The 18,084-nt window shown below is 44.5% G+C and overlaps 1 protein-coding gene across 3 annotated transcripts in view; it reads right to left on the bottom strand.

The window, feature by feature from the left end:
* BICRAL (BICRA like chromatin remodeling complex associated protein) overlaps nucleotides 1–18,084 on the bottom strand; it is a 123,065-nt gene that overhangs the window by 13,757 nt on the left and 91,224 nt on the right. For all 3 annotated transcript variants that reach the window (XM_063443887.1, XM_063443885.1, XM_063443886.1), the window contains exons 2-4: nucleotides 10,504–10,646; nucleotides 10,175–10,220; nucleotides 4,759–4,807 (exon numbers count right to left, since the gene is read on the bottom strand). In XM_063443887.1, the coding sequence (XP_063299957.1) occupies nucleotides 4,759–4,807; nucleotides 10,175–10,215 (90 nt within the window). In that variant the 5' untranslated portion in view covers nucleotides 10,216–10,220; nucleotides 10,504–10,646. The remainder of the gene's footprint in view (nucleotides 1–4,758; nucleotides 4,808–10,174; nucleotides 10,221–10,503; nucleotides 10,647–18,084) is intronic.

Below are 18,084 nucleotides of genomic sequence, written 5' to 3'. Positions count from 1 at the left end.
ACACCCTCTTTGCCATCTGCCCTGTACAGTTAAAACCAGGATTCATCCATGAAGAGAACACCTCTCCAAAGTGCCAGACACCATCGAATGTGAGCATTTACCTACTCAAGTCGGTTACGACGACAAAATGCTGTCAGGTTGAGACCCCGATGAGGACGACAAGCATGCAGATGAGCTTCCCTGAGACAGTTTCTGACAGTTTGTGCAGAAATTCTTATGCAAACCGATTGTTGCAGCAGCTATCCGGGTGGCTGGTCTCAGACGATCTTGGAGGTGAAGATGCTGGATGTGGAGGTCCTGGGATGGTGTGGTTACACGTGGTCTGAGGTTATGAGGCCGGTTCCACGTACTGCCAAATTCTCTGAAAAGCCTTTGGAGATGGCTCATGGTAGAGAAATGAACATTCAATTCACGGGCAACAGCTCTGGTGGACATTCCTGCAGTCAGCATGCCAACTTCACGCTCCCTCAAAACTTACGACATCTGTGGCATTGTGCTGTGTGATAAAACTGCACATTTTAGAGTGGCCTTTTATTGTAGCCAGCCTAAGGCACACCTTTGCAATAATCATGCTGTCTAATCAGCATCTTGATATGCCACACCTGTGAGGTGGATGGATAATCTTGGCAAAGAAGAGGTGCTCACTAACATAGATTTAGACAGATTTGTGAACAATATTTGAGAGAAATAGACCTTTTCTGTACATAGAAAAGTCTTAGATCTTTGAGGTCAGCTCATGAACAATGGGAGCAAAAACAAAAGTGTTGCATTTATAATTTTGTTCAGTGTATATCCCCCACTTTTAACTGAAATAAGTAATGAGGAAAAAAAGAATGAGTACAAATGTAAATTTCGCTTGAGTATAGTAAAGAAAGAGACACTTCAAGTACCAGAACATATTTAACTTAAATAAGCAGTTTTTGTATATACACTGATATACAACATTAAAACCACTGACATTGAGTATATCTTTACAATGGCATCTGTAAAGTGATTGGATATTTTAGGCAGCATGTGAATAGTAGGTTCTTGTTTTTCATGTGTTGGAAGCAGGAAAAATTGGCAAGCAAAAAGATCTTAGTGACTTCGACTAAGCTGCTAAGGGCCAAATAGTGATGGCTAGACGACTGCATCAGAACATCTCCAAAACGGTCTTGTGGAGTGTTCCCAGTGTGCACTGGTTAGTGCCTACCAACAGGGATAGACTGACAGTGGCCTGGGCCACCAGGCAAAATTAGCACCTGGGCCTCCAGCAGACCAATATATATGCTGGTGTAGGTGAACCGTGTATTTGATTGTATGTACATGTAAAGTAAATGTATGTTTCTGTGTGTATATTCACTGTGAGCGATGCTGTAAGTGAATATATGTATGTCTTTGTATGTAGTGTCAGGATATGTGGATTCAGAGTATATCTGAATACATGTTTTTGGTTTTGTAAATAGGGTTGTATTTACTTTATGTGTGTTTGTGTAGCATGGCAATATATTTATGGATTTTGGCAATGTGTTTGTATGAGGTATGCAGGCCTACAAATTGTGTATCTTGAATTACAAACAAAGTGTTAAATGTTACGAGCCACCTTGAAGGAACAAACATGTATTCCTGACACTGTACGTTTATAGGCAACCATTAAAAAGGTGATTTAGGGGGGGCGGGGCCTGACCGCTGAGCTGAGCGGACGCAGGCTGCAACAGCTCCTGTGCCAACCGACATTATAAGCTACATCTGCCAACACAGACACCCAAATCGGGCACTTGGAAGCTGGATATAGGCAGAGAAAACTGAAACCTACACGAAGATACCTGAAAAGTGGAAATACCGCTCGGCACCAACATGTGGCCTACTCACACGAGCGGCACGGGAGAGACGGCCGCTCTCCCGCCGTTTCCACACCCAGCTGAAGCAATGCAGAGCCCGCGTTCCCCCCCCCTATGGACCGGTGGGGGTCATCCCGGTCCACACCACGCTGGGCCACAAGCTCCTACAAACTTCTGTGACCACAAGCATCCCGCATTGTGTGACCAAGATGGCGGCTACTGACCACGCTCCTGGGCCTGCTCTCACCCAGCCTCTTCAAATGCGACATGTGAGTGGGACCCCCCACGCAGACCGCATAGCGGCAGCCTTCGACCACTTTTGGACACAGCTGTGGGCCAAAGTGCCACAGATGCGAGCAGCCCAAACGGTCTCTCAGCAACCCACCACCTCACCTGCTAAACCGGCTCCAAAAAGAGCAACCGAGCCACGCACTGCACCCGGTGATGGCAGCCCAGAGGCAGCTAAGAGGCACCCGGATACAATCTCCGCTAACCCTGGGTCCAAACTATCTGATCGGCACAAACAAAGGGTAGAGACAGAGAAGAGCGACACCTCATTGCAAGGCTTACCCCCTAACACTTGCCGACCCACGCCTCACCTCACTAGGCATAAAATCTCTACGCCGCGCACCTGGCACCAACGGAGACGATCTGACCGACCCCCTGGCACTTACCGGAGCCACGTGGTGACCAAAACTTCTCACCGCAATCCTGGGCGGAGAGCCGCAAAGGGGAGCCCGCGAGAGCACGACCCACACCTCCGGAGGGGGAAACTTCGGGTTCACACCAACACTGAACCTCACCGGGATACCGGCGGAGGAGCAACACGCAACTGGATCAGCAGGAACCGGGTCCCAATAAAAACCTGGGGCAGACGGAACAACGGGTTTGGGGCCACTGAGACTTCTTCAAATCGAAGTGTGCAGAAGCCAAGTCAAGGAATAGGGTGAAACTCCAACTACACGCAGCCTGATGTGCACACCTCAGTTAGTGCCTCGCTGTTACTCCACAGACTGATATGTATCAACCTCAAACTGGACTGTTTATCTGTCTTATCACTTATTTCTTATTACTTATTATTTACTATCATCCAACAACTAATCGTTTGTTATAACCTACCTAGTTTAAATACCTGTTTACTATAAGCACACAGCTGAAGCACCTAATGCACAGCGGGCAGGTCCACAAACGAGACACCTCATTAAAGCACAGCCTAGCCAAAAGCTTTCTGTTAAATTTTATTAGTTGTAAGCAGTTCGACAAGCTCAGGACAAATCATAACCTCATGTAAGATGTACTCTAACAAAATGTGCAGTACCCTCAAATGCCAGCAACTGTTTACATGATGTATTTTTAATGTCAAGTGCAACTAGCTCAGTCACACCTAGCCCTCTAGACACAAGCATCCCCGTCCAAGCGTTACCTACCTTACCTGAGTTGCATATGTTATACTACCGCTTAACAGTCAGGAGATACCAGAGCGTGAATAATCATACCAAACAAAATATTACTTATAAAATTGTGCATGCATTAACATACACCATTCTGTTTTCAAATGTTTATGAAAAAGCGTGCGGATTGCCTTTGGGGTACCTCATGCGTGTTGTTCTCATTTGCACGACAAAAATAAAGAACTTAAAAAAAAAAATAAAAAAAAAGGTGATTTAGTCACCTTTATTACAGCGCCATCCAAACTCGTGGCTGCACTGCCCCTGCTCCACCTCCTTGGCGGAGTTAATCAATTTAGATGATCTCAGCCAATCCAATGCTTTACCATAGGAAAGCACTGGAAGGTGATTGTGCAAGTGCGGCAAAACGCTATGCTGCGACAATCATCATCTCCTCATAGAGATGAAGTGAATCAGTGATTCTCTTTGACTAGCGTTCAGCGTATCCATGCAGATCGTGGAGATGCTGAATGTCACTGCTGCACATTTTGCAACACGGTCAGTGCTGCACATTTTGCAACAGTGACACAGTAAACACCTAGGTGTTCCGAGGCAGCAATGTAAACACTGCCTTTTCACTGCAGGAGCAGGCTATACTCACCAGGACAACTACATTAAGCTGTAGTTGTTCTGGTAACTATAGTGCCCTTTTATGCTTGTGAGTGCAAAGAGGTAGGGACTGCAGAGGGTGCCGGGAGGATGGGGCTGTAGAGAGTGCAGGGGGGAAGGAGCTGCAAAGGGGGGGACTGTAGAGAGTGAATGGGGGTAGGGGTTGTAAAGGGTGCCGGGGGGAATAGAGGCTGTAGTGGGTGCAGAGGAGGGACAGGCTGTAGTGGGTGCAGAGGGAAATAGGAGCTGTAGTGGGTGCATGGGGTATAGGGGCTGTAGAGGTTGCCTTGGGATAGGGGCTGTAGTGGATGCCTGGGGGCAGGGGCTGTAGTCGGCTTTGGGGCTGTAGATGGTGCAGGGGCTGCAGAGGGTGCATGGGCAACAGAGTCGTAGGTGCAATAGAGGGTGCAGGGGGTAGGGGCTGCACAGGGAGCAAGGGGATAGGGCAGCAAGGGTATAGGAGCTGGGGAGTGCAGGGTGTAGAGGCTGCAGGGAAGAGCAGGATGGTAGGGGCTGCAAAGGGAGCAGGGGTATTGGCTGCAGGGGAGAGCAGGGGGTAGTGGCTGCAGGGGAGAGAAGGGGGTAGGGGCTACAGAGGGTGATGGGGCAGTACAGGGTACCTTGGGGTGATAGGAGGTGTAGTTAGTGTAAATGTATAGGGGCATAAGGGCTGTGATGGGGGCAGTAGTGGGGGAGATTGTATAATCGAAATATATGTAGAGTATTCTTTCTGTTTATAGAAAATTAGACACATTTAAAAAAAAAAAAAAAAGTTTAATATGTGCCAGAATGCTAAAACAAATCTGATTTGGTAACAATTTTCACATATATAGAAAAAAAAAACGATGAATGATTTAAATTGAAAAAAAGGCTTAACTTACAGATTTACTACCTCCTCCATGCAGAAAGAAATTCAATGCCTGTGGGTCACTTGAAGAGAGAAATTGAAGAGAGAAATCGAAGAGAAATTTTAGTTCATTAGAATACACCATTATATAACCAATGGCAGAACATAATAGGTACTAAATAGGTAACATTTATTTGAAATGTGGTATAAGCACATAAATTATGGCAAAACAGCTAGTTTGTGTGTATATTCTGCTGTTCATGGATACCTAAAACAATTGAATTCCATATATTTACAGAATTTTAATTTTCAATGTATGCTCCATGTTCTCACTACTAGAGGTATAAATAAATAAGGATTATGCGATGTCCCATGTCTTGCAATAATTCACACAGGCAGTGCTGTAATCGTGGATAACTATAACGCTAGGACCAGCCATGTCCCTCCACACCACTCCATACACCCATTGTCATGATTGTGATAATTGTGCATTTTTTATAGAGTTTACAAAAATAAAATAATACAAATGTTTTCAGTTGAGTACATGGCTCATGCTCATGTTGTAGTTCTTTTTTCTCTACATTCAAATATCTTTAGCTTTGTTTTAAAACAAATGCTACATTTTTCAGCATAACCCTGTATCCACACCTTTCCTTTTCACAAAACATGTTCCTGTTTGCCTGATGACTCATTGTAGATACCATGCCTCCCAAACGTCCCAAATTCTGTGAGAACAGTCATGATTTTAGAGTCCTGTTGCAAAGTCCCGCCTTAGTTCCCTGGTGTCTAGCTTTTGGGAATCCCAGGAAACTTACTCCAACAATCATAGCACAAGTGCATCAATAAACGTACTCGCTCTATGACTAGGCCACTAGGACTCTGCAGGGAATCCTGAACCAGTGTTCCCTACAGGGTCAGCCCTCAGTGGGCTGGCTCGCATGATTGACAGGCAGCCTATTCATTCCAGGCTGACCTGCCATTAACTTGGGCGGACCAACCCTTTACAAACGGGTTGACCCCTTATCGTGTGACTTGCCTGCCCCTTTAGCTTTCTCCCACTGGCGTCTCGATTTGCAGGATGTCGGAGTTGGAAGGTATGCATACTCAGCTTAGATCAATGTGAGCTGAGCTGCTAACATGACTTCACTCCAGAGCCAATCATCGTTCTCTTATTTGCTCATTTTCACTCAAGCTTTGTTTCTATATATAATGCCTGACAATACAAATAGTAAGTGGACAGTGGCTGTGGAGCAGAGGCAGATCAGCAGTTCAGCTCACATTGATCAGTTACTGGCAGAGTGACATGTAATATCCTCCAATCAGGAAAATGTTTTGTAAAAAGGGGAGGTGTGACTATGGGGGCTCAGTTAAACTGCAGAAAGTGGCAATTTGTTAAAGCAAAACTACATAGAACAAATTAATGTGTGTCCAAAACCTATCAAATGCCCTTAAGTTGTGTTAGCACCCATTGTGTTCCTTTAAGATGGGTCTTATAGGTTTTTCTGCTTACCCTTTGTGCACCAGGTATCTGTTTAGAGCCTGTACCCTAGGCCAGGGATAGGCAACCTTCGGCACTCCAGATGTTGTGGACCACGTTTCCCCTGATGCTTTGCCAGCATTACATCTGTAAGAAAACTATGTAGTCCGCAACATCTGAAGGGCCTGAAGTTTGCCTCCTCCTGCCAAAGGCCTAGTTGGCCTGCTAGTTCCATAACTACATGCAGGTTTCAGAAAAACTCATGTACAAACACTTATACTATTTTGCAACATACAAAATGCTTTAAAAAAATGATCAAATAGTTATGATTATTTAAAAGCAATCTATTGGCTTTTTGGGAAATGGACATTCTTGAAATGCAGATAGAATGCAAAGAGTATGACAACATGTGGAAATAATGGTCAGAACAGTAAACACGGGGGGGCGGGGCCTGACCGCTGCAGGGAGAGGACGCAGACCTGGTTAGCTCCTGCCCTGCAGCAACAATTAAGCTGTTTTAAGCCACCTATACGGGACCTAATCGGCCCAAAAAGGCTACCAACCGGCAGGTGACATCCAGGGGCACACAACCATGCCACCCAAACGACAAAACTGGTATACACCGCCTGCCCTAACTATGAGGCCTAAACGCATGGTCGGCGCGAGGGAGACGGCCGCTCCCCCGCTGACACCCACGGCAGACAAGCGGAGACCAGACCCTTGTTCCCCCCCCTCTGGACCGGTGGGGGTTATCCCGGTCTACCCTCGAGAGACCCTGGCACGACCCGGCGAGAAAGCTGAGGGGACACAGGGGCCTGCAACTAGCGATGGCTCTACACCTAAAATGGCGGAGACCACATGCTCCCCCTGTACTCACAGCGAGCAGCAAGACATAGGGCACCGGCTGGACAGAGCCTTCCAGGTTTTCTGGGACAAGCTGGAAGCCCTTATGTTCCCGGAGAGCACCAAGGCAGTGCCTGCCATCAAGCCACATACACACCCAAACGAGACCGCACAGGTGCAGGCACAGACACCTCAAGTAGAAGGTTGGAAGCAGCGAGACACTCGCCAGCAACAGGAGACCGAGGACCGGTCAGATGGCAATAGGAGAAGGCAAGTAATCGTGCAGAAGCACACTAACCTGACCTCCCACCAGCCTCACAGAGAGGGCTTGTCCCCAACGAATATGGCGGCAGTACTAGAGGAGAGGGAGACCTCACAGCATGTACCCCCATCAGCGACCCTTAACCTTAACGCCAAGTACAGCTCACTTACAGCGGAGACTTTACACGCACGTCCTGCAGTGAAGCCACAACGGCAACAAGTACAAGCCAGAGAGATCACCTCAACGGCAGTACCAGGGAGTACCCCTCCAGCGACAGTCCCTACCTGCAGACCCACAATAAACCGTGACAGCTTGCAATCGAAAGACCCACAGCAGGGAGACCGCCGCAGCATGAAGGAAGGCATAGGATGAAGGGACATTGCACCAACCGTGACACGCAACTGGGACTATTCAGCTTAAAGGGCGACATGCCACCCCAGTTCCCAGACCACAGTGACAATACTACACCTCCTAATATGTCTATCTGTTGTTTAGTCTAGTCTGTACCAGTTACTGCACCTAGCACGTAGAAAGCAAGCCAGTCCCTACTTCATGTATACATCTTCTAGCAACTGTCTCACTGTGACAACCAGCGATGTGTTTTGAGCGTTTATATTTTTGTTCTCCTGTTATAATGCTATAACCCTATAATTTTAATCCTATAAGCCTGTTATTTAACTTCACTGAGCAAAATTATCATTATTAAGCGATGTAAACATATTACACATATTATGCATATATTGGATTTATACTCTAAGGCTAGCATGACAACCATTTAGTCCAAGCTTAGCTAGACTAGAGCTTTGTCTGACCAACTCGCTATAAGCTTAGGTTATACTTACTTGTACAGCTTTGCTTGTATAATTAATTCACTTACCTAAATCGTGAACCTACACTGCTGAAATATTGCTATATAAAAAAAAAAAGTGCCTGAATAGCAAATGCCATGACTTGTATTATCCATGTTTCCTAATTGTCCCTGATGTCGCTGTTGTGGCGCACCACGGCTACTTGTTAACTTAGTGCACAAACAAAATAAAGAATTTAAAAAAAAAAAAGAACAGTAAACACAGTCAGTTAAATCAAGTCATCTGTACTTCAAAGCACATTACAATCCACAATGCCTAAATGTAGGCTCAGAACCCTAACTACCTCCACACCCTACATTGAATGCTGTTCAGTATCCCTACACACATTCATCCATGCAGGGTTCTTTAGAGTGGTGTTCTCCAACTTTTTTAGAACCAAGATACACTTCAATGAGAGAGAAATGTTCATCGCACACTTGTTTTTTTTCTTTGTACATATATCAATAATGATTTATGTTAATTCTGTCCAAAAATTACATCCACTGCCAGCATGCTGTGAATGGACGTAATTAGATTCTTCAATTGAAGCCATGCTGTGACCATTCCTGGAAGTAAAAGCACAAAAGCTCTTTGTCCACCCCTACCATCCCTCTTAACAGCCTTCTCTCCTTCCCCCTCTCAGAGACTGGGAAGAGAGCAGGCTTTAGCGGCCAGATGAGCGGTCACTCATCTCATTTCGATGCTCGAGAATGCATGAACATGGGGAGTGGAGATATATTTGCAAGCCATGATTGCAGTAAGGTCCCATGCTGCCTGCCTTAACCTATGTCTCCAATCACCACATAGTAGTGAAGCAGGGTTTAGGAGTAGAGACACAATGTGTATAACAGAACTGTCACTGTGGTACTCCCATTATTTCAATGAGAGGGACTGGACAGGACAGAAAGCAGAAAGAAAATGGCATCACTAACATAGCCTCGCTTGCAAGAAAGACTGCACAGTACGAATATCAAATACAACATATCTCTAGGGCTAAACTCCTATTGAAACCCTATATCCAGCTAAAGTTCGTAACCCTAATACTAAACACAACTATGTAATATGAGTGTTACTTTAATATCTCGGTAACGCTAAACCCTTCTTTCCCTAAATACTTCTAATTTTAAAGCTGAACTGTCACGTTGCTGGAAATAAAGTAATTGAATAAAACATTGAAAACCGCCTTGTATCAACCGTATTATGTAATGCTCAATTTTCCTTTAAAATATGTATTAAAGCTTTAGCAAGTCACATCACACCAGTTTAGTTGTGGCACAGCCAGGGCACGCAGGAGAACAATTATTTCCAAAACTGCTTTTTCACTATTTTTAATGGCAGAAGAGAACAACATTTTAAAGGATGATTGCCAGGATGCAATGATTGAGGTTCTAGCCACAAGATACACCATCCTTAACACTAAAGCCCAATCACTCTAACCATAAGCAGGATGTTTAAAGTAACCATGACCCTCTCTCTTATCCTAAACACCCTAACCTTCCTTTCATTAACCGCTTAAGGACACATGACATGTGTGACATGTCATGAGTCCCTTTTATTCCAGAAGTTTGGTCCTTAAGGGGTTAAACAACAACTCTGCTCTAAAGCCAACCCTCCTTACCTTGCCCTAAACTTAACCCTAACTGTCCCCCTACACATAACAATCATCCTAAGACTGCATGAATTAAAAATACATCATTCGTTTATACACACAAAGTTCATTTATTCTCATAGTACACACTACCCTGTCAGAGTAAAACATGTTATAATACAGACAAACAGAAATACACATATATGCACGAGGTTATTAGATATGAATAAACATTTCTATTCCTGCAATGACCCTCTCATAAATGTATGAAATTCACTTAATCTGAATTTTTAGAGTGGGGGGGCTTATAGGCAAGCCCATGAGAATTTTCTTTGTGAGAAGAACATCTGGCCCTGTCCAACTTATTTTAACAATATGCAGAAATACATTATGTAAAATAATAATAATGTAAAATCTTAAATGCAAGCTTACCCAATTAAATCAAGAAGTCCCGAGTCATCATCATCATCCATGTCAGCTATAAAAAAAAAAGCATACGTTTGTTTCATCACACATTAAGCAAGTATATGAATGGAGCTAAAATGCTTTCAGAAAATGTTTTCAAAATGCTCCATTAACTGACATTTGTTCACAATTCTAGGGCAGTTTCAAGACAAATTCTTGAAAAGTTTACGTGTAGTAAAAACTAAGCAATTGTCAGTTGCAGGTTGGTTTGCTGCCAATAACTCCATGCTGCTAACCAAAGTTTGATCTTGCGTTTAGATACTGATAATATTTCTGCTACTAATTTCAGAAAGTACCTCGTGTCCCAGAGTTCTAGTAAAACTGATGTTGATTGCATTCCGAATCGATACCATCTTCATAAGAATTGAGGCAGTTCATTGTGTCAAAAGTGTATTTGTGAAATAAATGGAATATTGGCTTGTCAATCAGTTGATGCAACCTACAAAAAATACAAGTTTTCATATAAAGTCACAGAATCTTACAGTATTAAAACTTTAAACAAGGATAGGCAATATTCAGCAACTATGGACTATCACAGTTATTCATTAAAGGGACACTGTTGGCACCCATACCACTTCAGCTCATTGAAGAGGTCTGGGTGCCAACTCCCATCACCGTTAACCCGGCAAGTGTAATTATTGCAGTTTTTTATAAACTGCAATAATGACCTTTCAGAGTTAAGTCATCCTCTCGTGGCTGTCTACCAGACAGCCACTAGAGGGACTTCCAGCTTCTTAAAGACGACTTTTAGTCGTCTGAACGACGCTGGGCGTCCTCACGCTATGCATGAGGAACTCCAGCATCGCCTGAATACCCATAGGAAAGCATTACATTTCTATGGGGAGGTCTAATGCGTGCGCGCATTAGGTCTCCCCGCCGGCAGGGGAGGAGCGTGGGCGGAGCCTGGCCCAGCGCCGACGGTCATTGGCACTGGATTCAGGTAAGTGTCTGAAGGGGGTTTAACCCCTTCAGCGACTTGGGATGGGGGGCAGCAGGGAGGGGGGCACTCCAAGATTCTCTAGTGCCAGGAAAACAGGTTTGTTTTCCAGGCACTAGAGAATCCCTTTAAAGTATAACATGCAAGGAATTCAAAGTAAATTTTACATTTTAGGCCAGCAGTGAATGGCTAAAATTGTCAGCTGACTGCTTTTAGCCTATCACAGCCACCCACTGCTGGTATGAACTGGCATGACTAAGGAAGTGCGGAATCTCCACATTAGCTATTCCTCCAGTAGGGACAGGGCGATGGGTTGCCAGGGACTCTCATTCAGTGAAACTGCTCAAAATGGTCTACCATTGAAGGGATAGACAAGACCATGGAAACCCATTAACTATAAACAATTGAATTAGATGAAATGGCCATAGTGCCTACAGTGTCGCTTTAATTTATGAAGTAACATTTCTACAATAATAATCCATTGTGAGCTATGTTTGCCTTAGCCTGGAAGAATCCCTAATGATAGCAAAGTGTAATGTAAAGATTTATTCTAATGAAGCTTTCCAGTAACATTTCCCACTGCTGACCTGCTAGGGTCATAAAGAGACACCAGTTAGTACAATTTATATAATCTGATGGAAATTCAACCCAACCAAGTGCATATGGACTGTAAATATGTATATAGAATTTAAGACACATAATTTCCAAGGGAAACCATTAAAATGCAATACAGTTTACAGTTTACAGTGGGACTAAACAAATAGTAGTCAAAGTAATCTCACTACAAGTACCATAACCACTGCAACACTCTGTAGTGATTATGGTGTCAGGCGCTACCTAATGTAAGGAGTCAAAGTGCTTTGTAACTGTTTGACTTCTTACCTGAATCTGAGCAATGCAGTGTAGGGCTAACTTATTCGCTGAGAGCGATAGCAAATCTCTCTCAGCCAATGAGTTAAGACCTGCACTTCTAAATTCAGCTCAATGGAGAGAGTTTTCAGCAGAGAAGAGGTGTGGAGTAGTGTCTGGTGGACCACAAGTAAGAAGTAAAACCGTTACTAACCAGTTGTACCCCTACACCTAACACTGGGGTACACTAGAACAGCATTACAGGGCACTGTGATGGCATGGTGTTTAGAGTGTTTCTTGAATGATTAACAATCTGTTTTTCTACGTCTTGGCAATCCCGATTTTTTTCAGGGAAAAGTTGTTGGGACTATCAAAATATTGTGACAAATCAATGTTTCTGTAGGGAATGTAAAGAACTAGTATTTCTAGTAAATCCAGGAAACAGAGTATACACATTTAAAGGAACACTCTAGCGTTAGGAATACATGTAATTCTAAGAATGTAGTGTATTCCTTCCTATTTAGATTAAGGGCCCCCCGCCCCCTAAATTAAAGATACAGTGCTGCCTGCTCCTCCTCTGGTGACCTAGTCCCGCAGACATCACTTTCTTTGTTTCTCGTCCAATACAATAATTCTTATAGAGAAGTACTAGTCACAAGAAGCACATACGAGGCGTATGCTGTGCCCATCCAATCAAATGCTTCTCAAAGAGAAGCACTGAATCCAATCCTTTTTTTAATCTGTATTTGATGACGTTCAACGTTGAATGTCACATAACCAATTAAAATGTGGTCATTGCTGTAGTGTAAGAACTCTCTAGTGGTTGTCAAGAAGAGAGCCACTAAGGTAGGTATGTTTAGCCATGCACCCAAAACACTGCCGTATCTACTAACCACAGGATTAAAATGATAGGGGCACTGCTGCTTAAGGCCTATTGAATAGCTGATATGCCCCATACCCTGGAGAAAATGTGGAAAGAGGACCCAGTTAGGTGTATCATAAAGATATTTTCTATATTATAGAATTTCATGTAAAAGCTCTTTGACTTCCAAGATTGCTTATATTACATTTGGCTAATTGACATGTTGCCATGACAGCTGACATTTATCATATTCTCTTACATCTAACTTCAGAATTATTACAATTGTGGATAGAAATACTGCAGCTCCCTGTTAAGGTCCCAATATAAGGACATTCTTCATATCCTTCCTGTTAGCCTGAAAGTTTATGATACCTTTCTCATAAATAACACACTGTGAAGATTAGGCTACCTATTATATGGAATGTGATATGGTGTATATGCATATGATCATTTTTGAAGGTGTTGAATCGCTAGCATTTAGGTGTTGTCCTTATAAAATATATAAAAATACTGTGTGACAGCCATTGAAACATGAAATTACCCGTGTCCTGACACAGCAGGGAGATTATACTTTGGCGCATCTATTTTTAAACACAATACACCTCTCCATGGGAGGCCAAATCATATATGACAGTGACACACTGCAGTGGCTGCTGCACAAGACGGCTTTGTCCTACTCTAAGGAAAGGAATAAAACATTAAACCATTGGAATAGTCTGACTGCAGCTTACTGTGATAACTGTACAAGTTTAATGTAGCAAAAAGAGAAACAGAAAAGAAAAAGAAAAAAATAGAATTAATGCCTATGCATACTTCCTAGATGGGGGATAACCCCTGTAGTGAAATGGAGAAAGAAAAGAGGCGGAGGATGCAATATTATGTAAACAATGGAATACTACAGAAAAATATTCATGAAATAAAACATAACTTTTAATAAATATCTAAATCCCTAAAAAGTCTCATAGGACAGAAGATACCAACTACAACTAGTTGGTATCTTCTGTCCTATGAGACTTATTAGGGATTTAGACGGTTATTAAAAGTTGTGTTTTATTTCATGAATATTTTTCTTTAGTATTCCATTGTTTACATAATATTGCATCCTCCGCCTCTTTTCTTTCTCCAAGTTTAATGTAATGCTCACAAAACTCACTGTTCTTCTCTGCTATGTTATTTTGAGTTTCTGAGATCAGTAAAAGGGACACTATAGGTACCCAGACCACTTTAACTCAGTGAAGTGGTCTGGGTGCATTGCAATTGTAATTATTGCAGTTTTTGATAAACTACAATAATTACTTTGCAGTATTAACACACCTCAAGTGGTTGTCTACCAGACAGTGGTTAGGCGACTTTTGGTTGGCATGATGACATCTAGGGTCACCCATAATCCCACAGGAAAGCTCGATGCGCATTGGGTAACCCCTCCCGACTGACATCAGCGGAGGAGCAAAGATGGAGTCTGAAGCAGAGCCGAGGGACATTGGCATTTGAATGAGGTAAATGATAACCATTTCAGCACCACCGGGGGAGGGAGGAACTTAATGAAATTATAGTGTTTTTCTAGCACTATAGTTTGCCTTTAGGGATTGGCAGGTATTATCTATTGTTTCTCACGTACTGTCTTTTATACCTTGTATTGAAGGAATATAAAAATAAGAATTTTATTAAAGACACGGAGGCTCCTATTATGCATTCTCTTTCTTTATTATACTCCCAGCAGCAAGAAAAGGGAAGTATGAGAGAATCATAGAAAAAGAAAACCATAACAATAGCCTGGTAACAGTAGGGCCAATCAGCATACAGCATAGTCCATATAGGTGTAGTGTTCCTTGACTCCTCCTCTTTCTTGCTGCTCCCTCAGACAAGTTAAGTACCTCATCTTGCTACTCCTGAAATTTTCTACATTTACTTGTATTTAATTTTACACATTAATTGGTTTTTTCACTAAATTGTGTGTAATACTTATATTGTGTTATATTGTGTTATCATTATCGTTGCTACTGTGGTGTATCCCCTCTGGTGTCAGGAGAGTGCTGCTTGCCTGCTTCAGGGAGTGATTCCTCCCTGCCCTCACCTATCGTTTTCCCTGTTAGGTGTCTGGGGCTTTTATTTACCTTCTGGTGCTCGGCTTGCGCCTCCGGTTTATGTCCGCTGTCTTTCCGCGGTGTTGCGGGCGGCCGCGCATGCGCGGTCCCTGAAATTAATTTTCCCCTTTCAGGCCGGTCGCGCATGCGCAGTTGGTAGCGCGGCGGCCATCTTTTTGGTTTTTATGTCGCCGGGAATGTACTTTCACTCGCGGCGGCCATTTTAACGCGATTTCGGCGGGAATCTGCTGAATTGTAGCTCCTACCGGCTTCTCCTACTCGGCAAGCACTCTCCTAAGACCCAGACTGGGATATACTACAGGTTATTGGCTGTCATACCTCTAACTAACTGTAAGTGTGGTGTGGAGGATTAATCTATCCTGACACCCTTCTTTTGTGCTGTTTCTTTCCTCAAGCTAGTTCCTTTACAGGCTGTATTTAGTGGCTAAGTACCTAGTGTATAGAGGATTTTACTGGGCCCAATATTTTTCCACTATTTGAACTAGGGTATATATTTCCCTGTAAAGATTTCTCTGCTATGCAGGATCAGAGTGACAGACCCTCAGGGTCTATGTGCCCCACATCAGGCGTTTCCCCCTCTAACAAGGGAGGTTTAAATGACGCCAGCCTCATGGCATCCGAGGAGTTTCAATCCCTCCTGGACGCTACCATGGCACAATCCATCAACAGAGCTCTAACCTCTGCGATGGGGGTAATGTCGTCCTCTATCTCTCAGTCTATAACAGAGGCACTGATACAGACACAGACTAGTGGAATGCAAAACACACGCAACCCAATACCCACTAACGTGGCACAACCGGGTCGTAAGGCGTTGGCAAAGAGCAGACATGTGACCTCCCCTCCTGAACTGCAGGCTCAGCCTGCATTGAATGACACGCCTCAGGCTGTCAAAGATGGCGCGATACCACCGCGCACTAGAGCCCCTGGCCGGGCAAAATCGGCCAGAACTTGGAAACGGGCACGTGCCCATGGGGATTCGTCCGATTCGGACCGGAGTGTGGAGGAGGAGTATGAAGACTCCTATATGGATCACTACAGCGCGGAACTTTCAGATTCCGGGTCTGACATCCAAACAGGCGTTGCTACCCAAAAGAGTATGGCTCAGGGCACTGCGCCTCCTGACTCTGGCGAGGGCGACCTTTTGCGGGACCCACTGGGCAACCTGTTATTTGACCCAGATGACCTCCGTCACCCTCGCTCGGCAGCATGGGAGCCGCCTACTCACATTGCCAAGTATCTCGCACTTCGGGTGCGAAAGCCCTTATCCAAGGAGGGGCGTAATAAGTTACGGGCAGAATGCCCACGTCCCATCCTCCCAGACTCGGTGGAAAAGACACCTGACGTGGACCCTCAGCTGGTCCAATTCTTGAACAAATCTGGTTGGAAACCAAGGAAGGGATTGGATTTTTCCCTCAGAAATTGTCAAGACAAACTCCTTGATACTTTGGGACCCATAACTAAACTATACGAGCTAGTGGAGTCCGCCCAATCGGGCGAAAGCGAATTTGATTTTGAAGTGGCGATAGGCTGGTTGCAGAGATTAGTCTGCATGGTGGGTAACGCCAATGCGGCTATGGCTACCGAACGCCGAAAGGCGATTCTCCTAAAAATTGAGCCCAAACTGACCAGCATGGCGACCAACGAGCCGGGCCCAGCGGCTAAAGGCTTATTATTTGGCGAATCCTTTATTAAGGATCTGGGGCTGTACGTTAAGACGTTCACGGCAATTGATAAGGCTCAGACATCTCTTAAGAGAGTATTTGCACCACAGGTTTTTGGAGGGGCCGGCAGAGGAAGGAGCCGTCTACCCGGCCGTGGATTTCGAGGCTCAACCAGAGCCGGCAGAGGCTCCTTTAATAATCAGAGACCGGTACCAGAGAGGCACTATACCCCTTTCTTCCCATCTCGGGGTCGGCCCTGGAGTTCCCGTGGACCACGGGGGTCTGTTTCAAGCAGACGACCTTATGGTGAGTACCGAATATCTCCGTTTTTCCCAAGTAAAAGTGGGGGGCAGACTGGCATTGTTTCAGCATGCTTGGAAGATTTTAACCGCAGATGTTTGGGTTTTAAATACGATACAAGGGTACATGCTGGAGTTAACCTCCTACCCGGTTCAGACACAGTCCCCTCGAGAACTAAATATGACCAGCCAACACCAGATGATGATCTCTACAGAGATCGCAGAATTAGCGTCCAAGAACGCTATTCAACAAATCCCATGGGACACAGAAGGTTTCGTGAGCAACTTGTTTCTGGTCCCCAAGAAAGGTGGCGGGGTACGTCCGGTAATAAATCTCCGGCCCCTAAATGCGTATGTCCAGTACCACCATTTCAAAATGGAGGGTATTCATTGCCTTCGGGACCTCCTCATACCATCGGATTGGATGGTCAAAATAGACTTACGGGACGCTTATCTGTCAATCCCGATCGCAGAAGCGCACCGAAACTTACTACAGTTTCAATGGCGGGGAACGAAGTGGAGGTTTGTATGTCTGCCGTTCGGCCTATCCTCCGCTCCATGGTGCTTCACAAAAGTGCTAAAACCAGTGATTGCTTTCTTGCGCACACGAGGGGTCAGACTAATAATTTATCTGGACGACATCCTGCTTCTGTCCCAATCTCAGTCCCAACTTCGCATTCACCTATCCTGGACGATCCACCTTATCCAAAACTTAGGATTCCTGGTGAATTGGGAAAAATCAATTCTACAACCCTCCAGGCAGATGGAATTTCTGGGTTTCCAAGTCGACTCTGTTCAACAGAGATTATGTCTACCCAAAGACAAAATGATTTCGATCAAGAAGGAGATCAGACGGCTTATGCACCGTACAACTATCTCCCTCCGACAACTTGCGAGGATCATAGGACTCTTGGCATCGTCCATACAGGCGATCTTTCCAGGACCGCTACACTATCGTGCCCTACAACGACTCAAAGCCTCATATCTACGCTCTGGTCACTCATACGAAACCTGCGTCACACTGGACGAAGACTCCAGGGAGGAACTAGACTGGTGGCTAGCACACATGGAGGCATGGAACGGACGGGCAATATTTGGATCGACGCCGGACCTGGTCATAGAGTCAGACGCCAGCTTACACGGTTGGGGCGCGCATTGCGGGTC

This window comes from Pelobates fuscus, chromosome 2 (assembly GCF_036172605.1).
Source record: "Pelobates fuscus isolate aPelFus1 chromosome 2, aPelFus1.pri, whole genome shotgun sequence".
NCBI lineage: Eukaryota > Metazoa > Chordata > Amphibia > Anura > Pelobatidae > Pelobates > Pelobates fuscus.
Note: the sequence above shows the minus strand (reverse complement) of the source record. Positions and strands in the feature narration are given on the sequence as shown.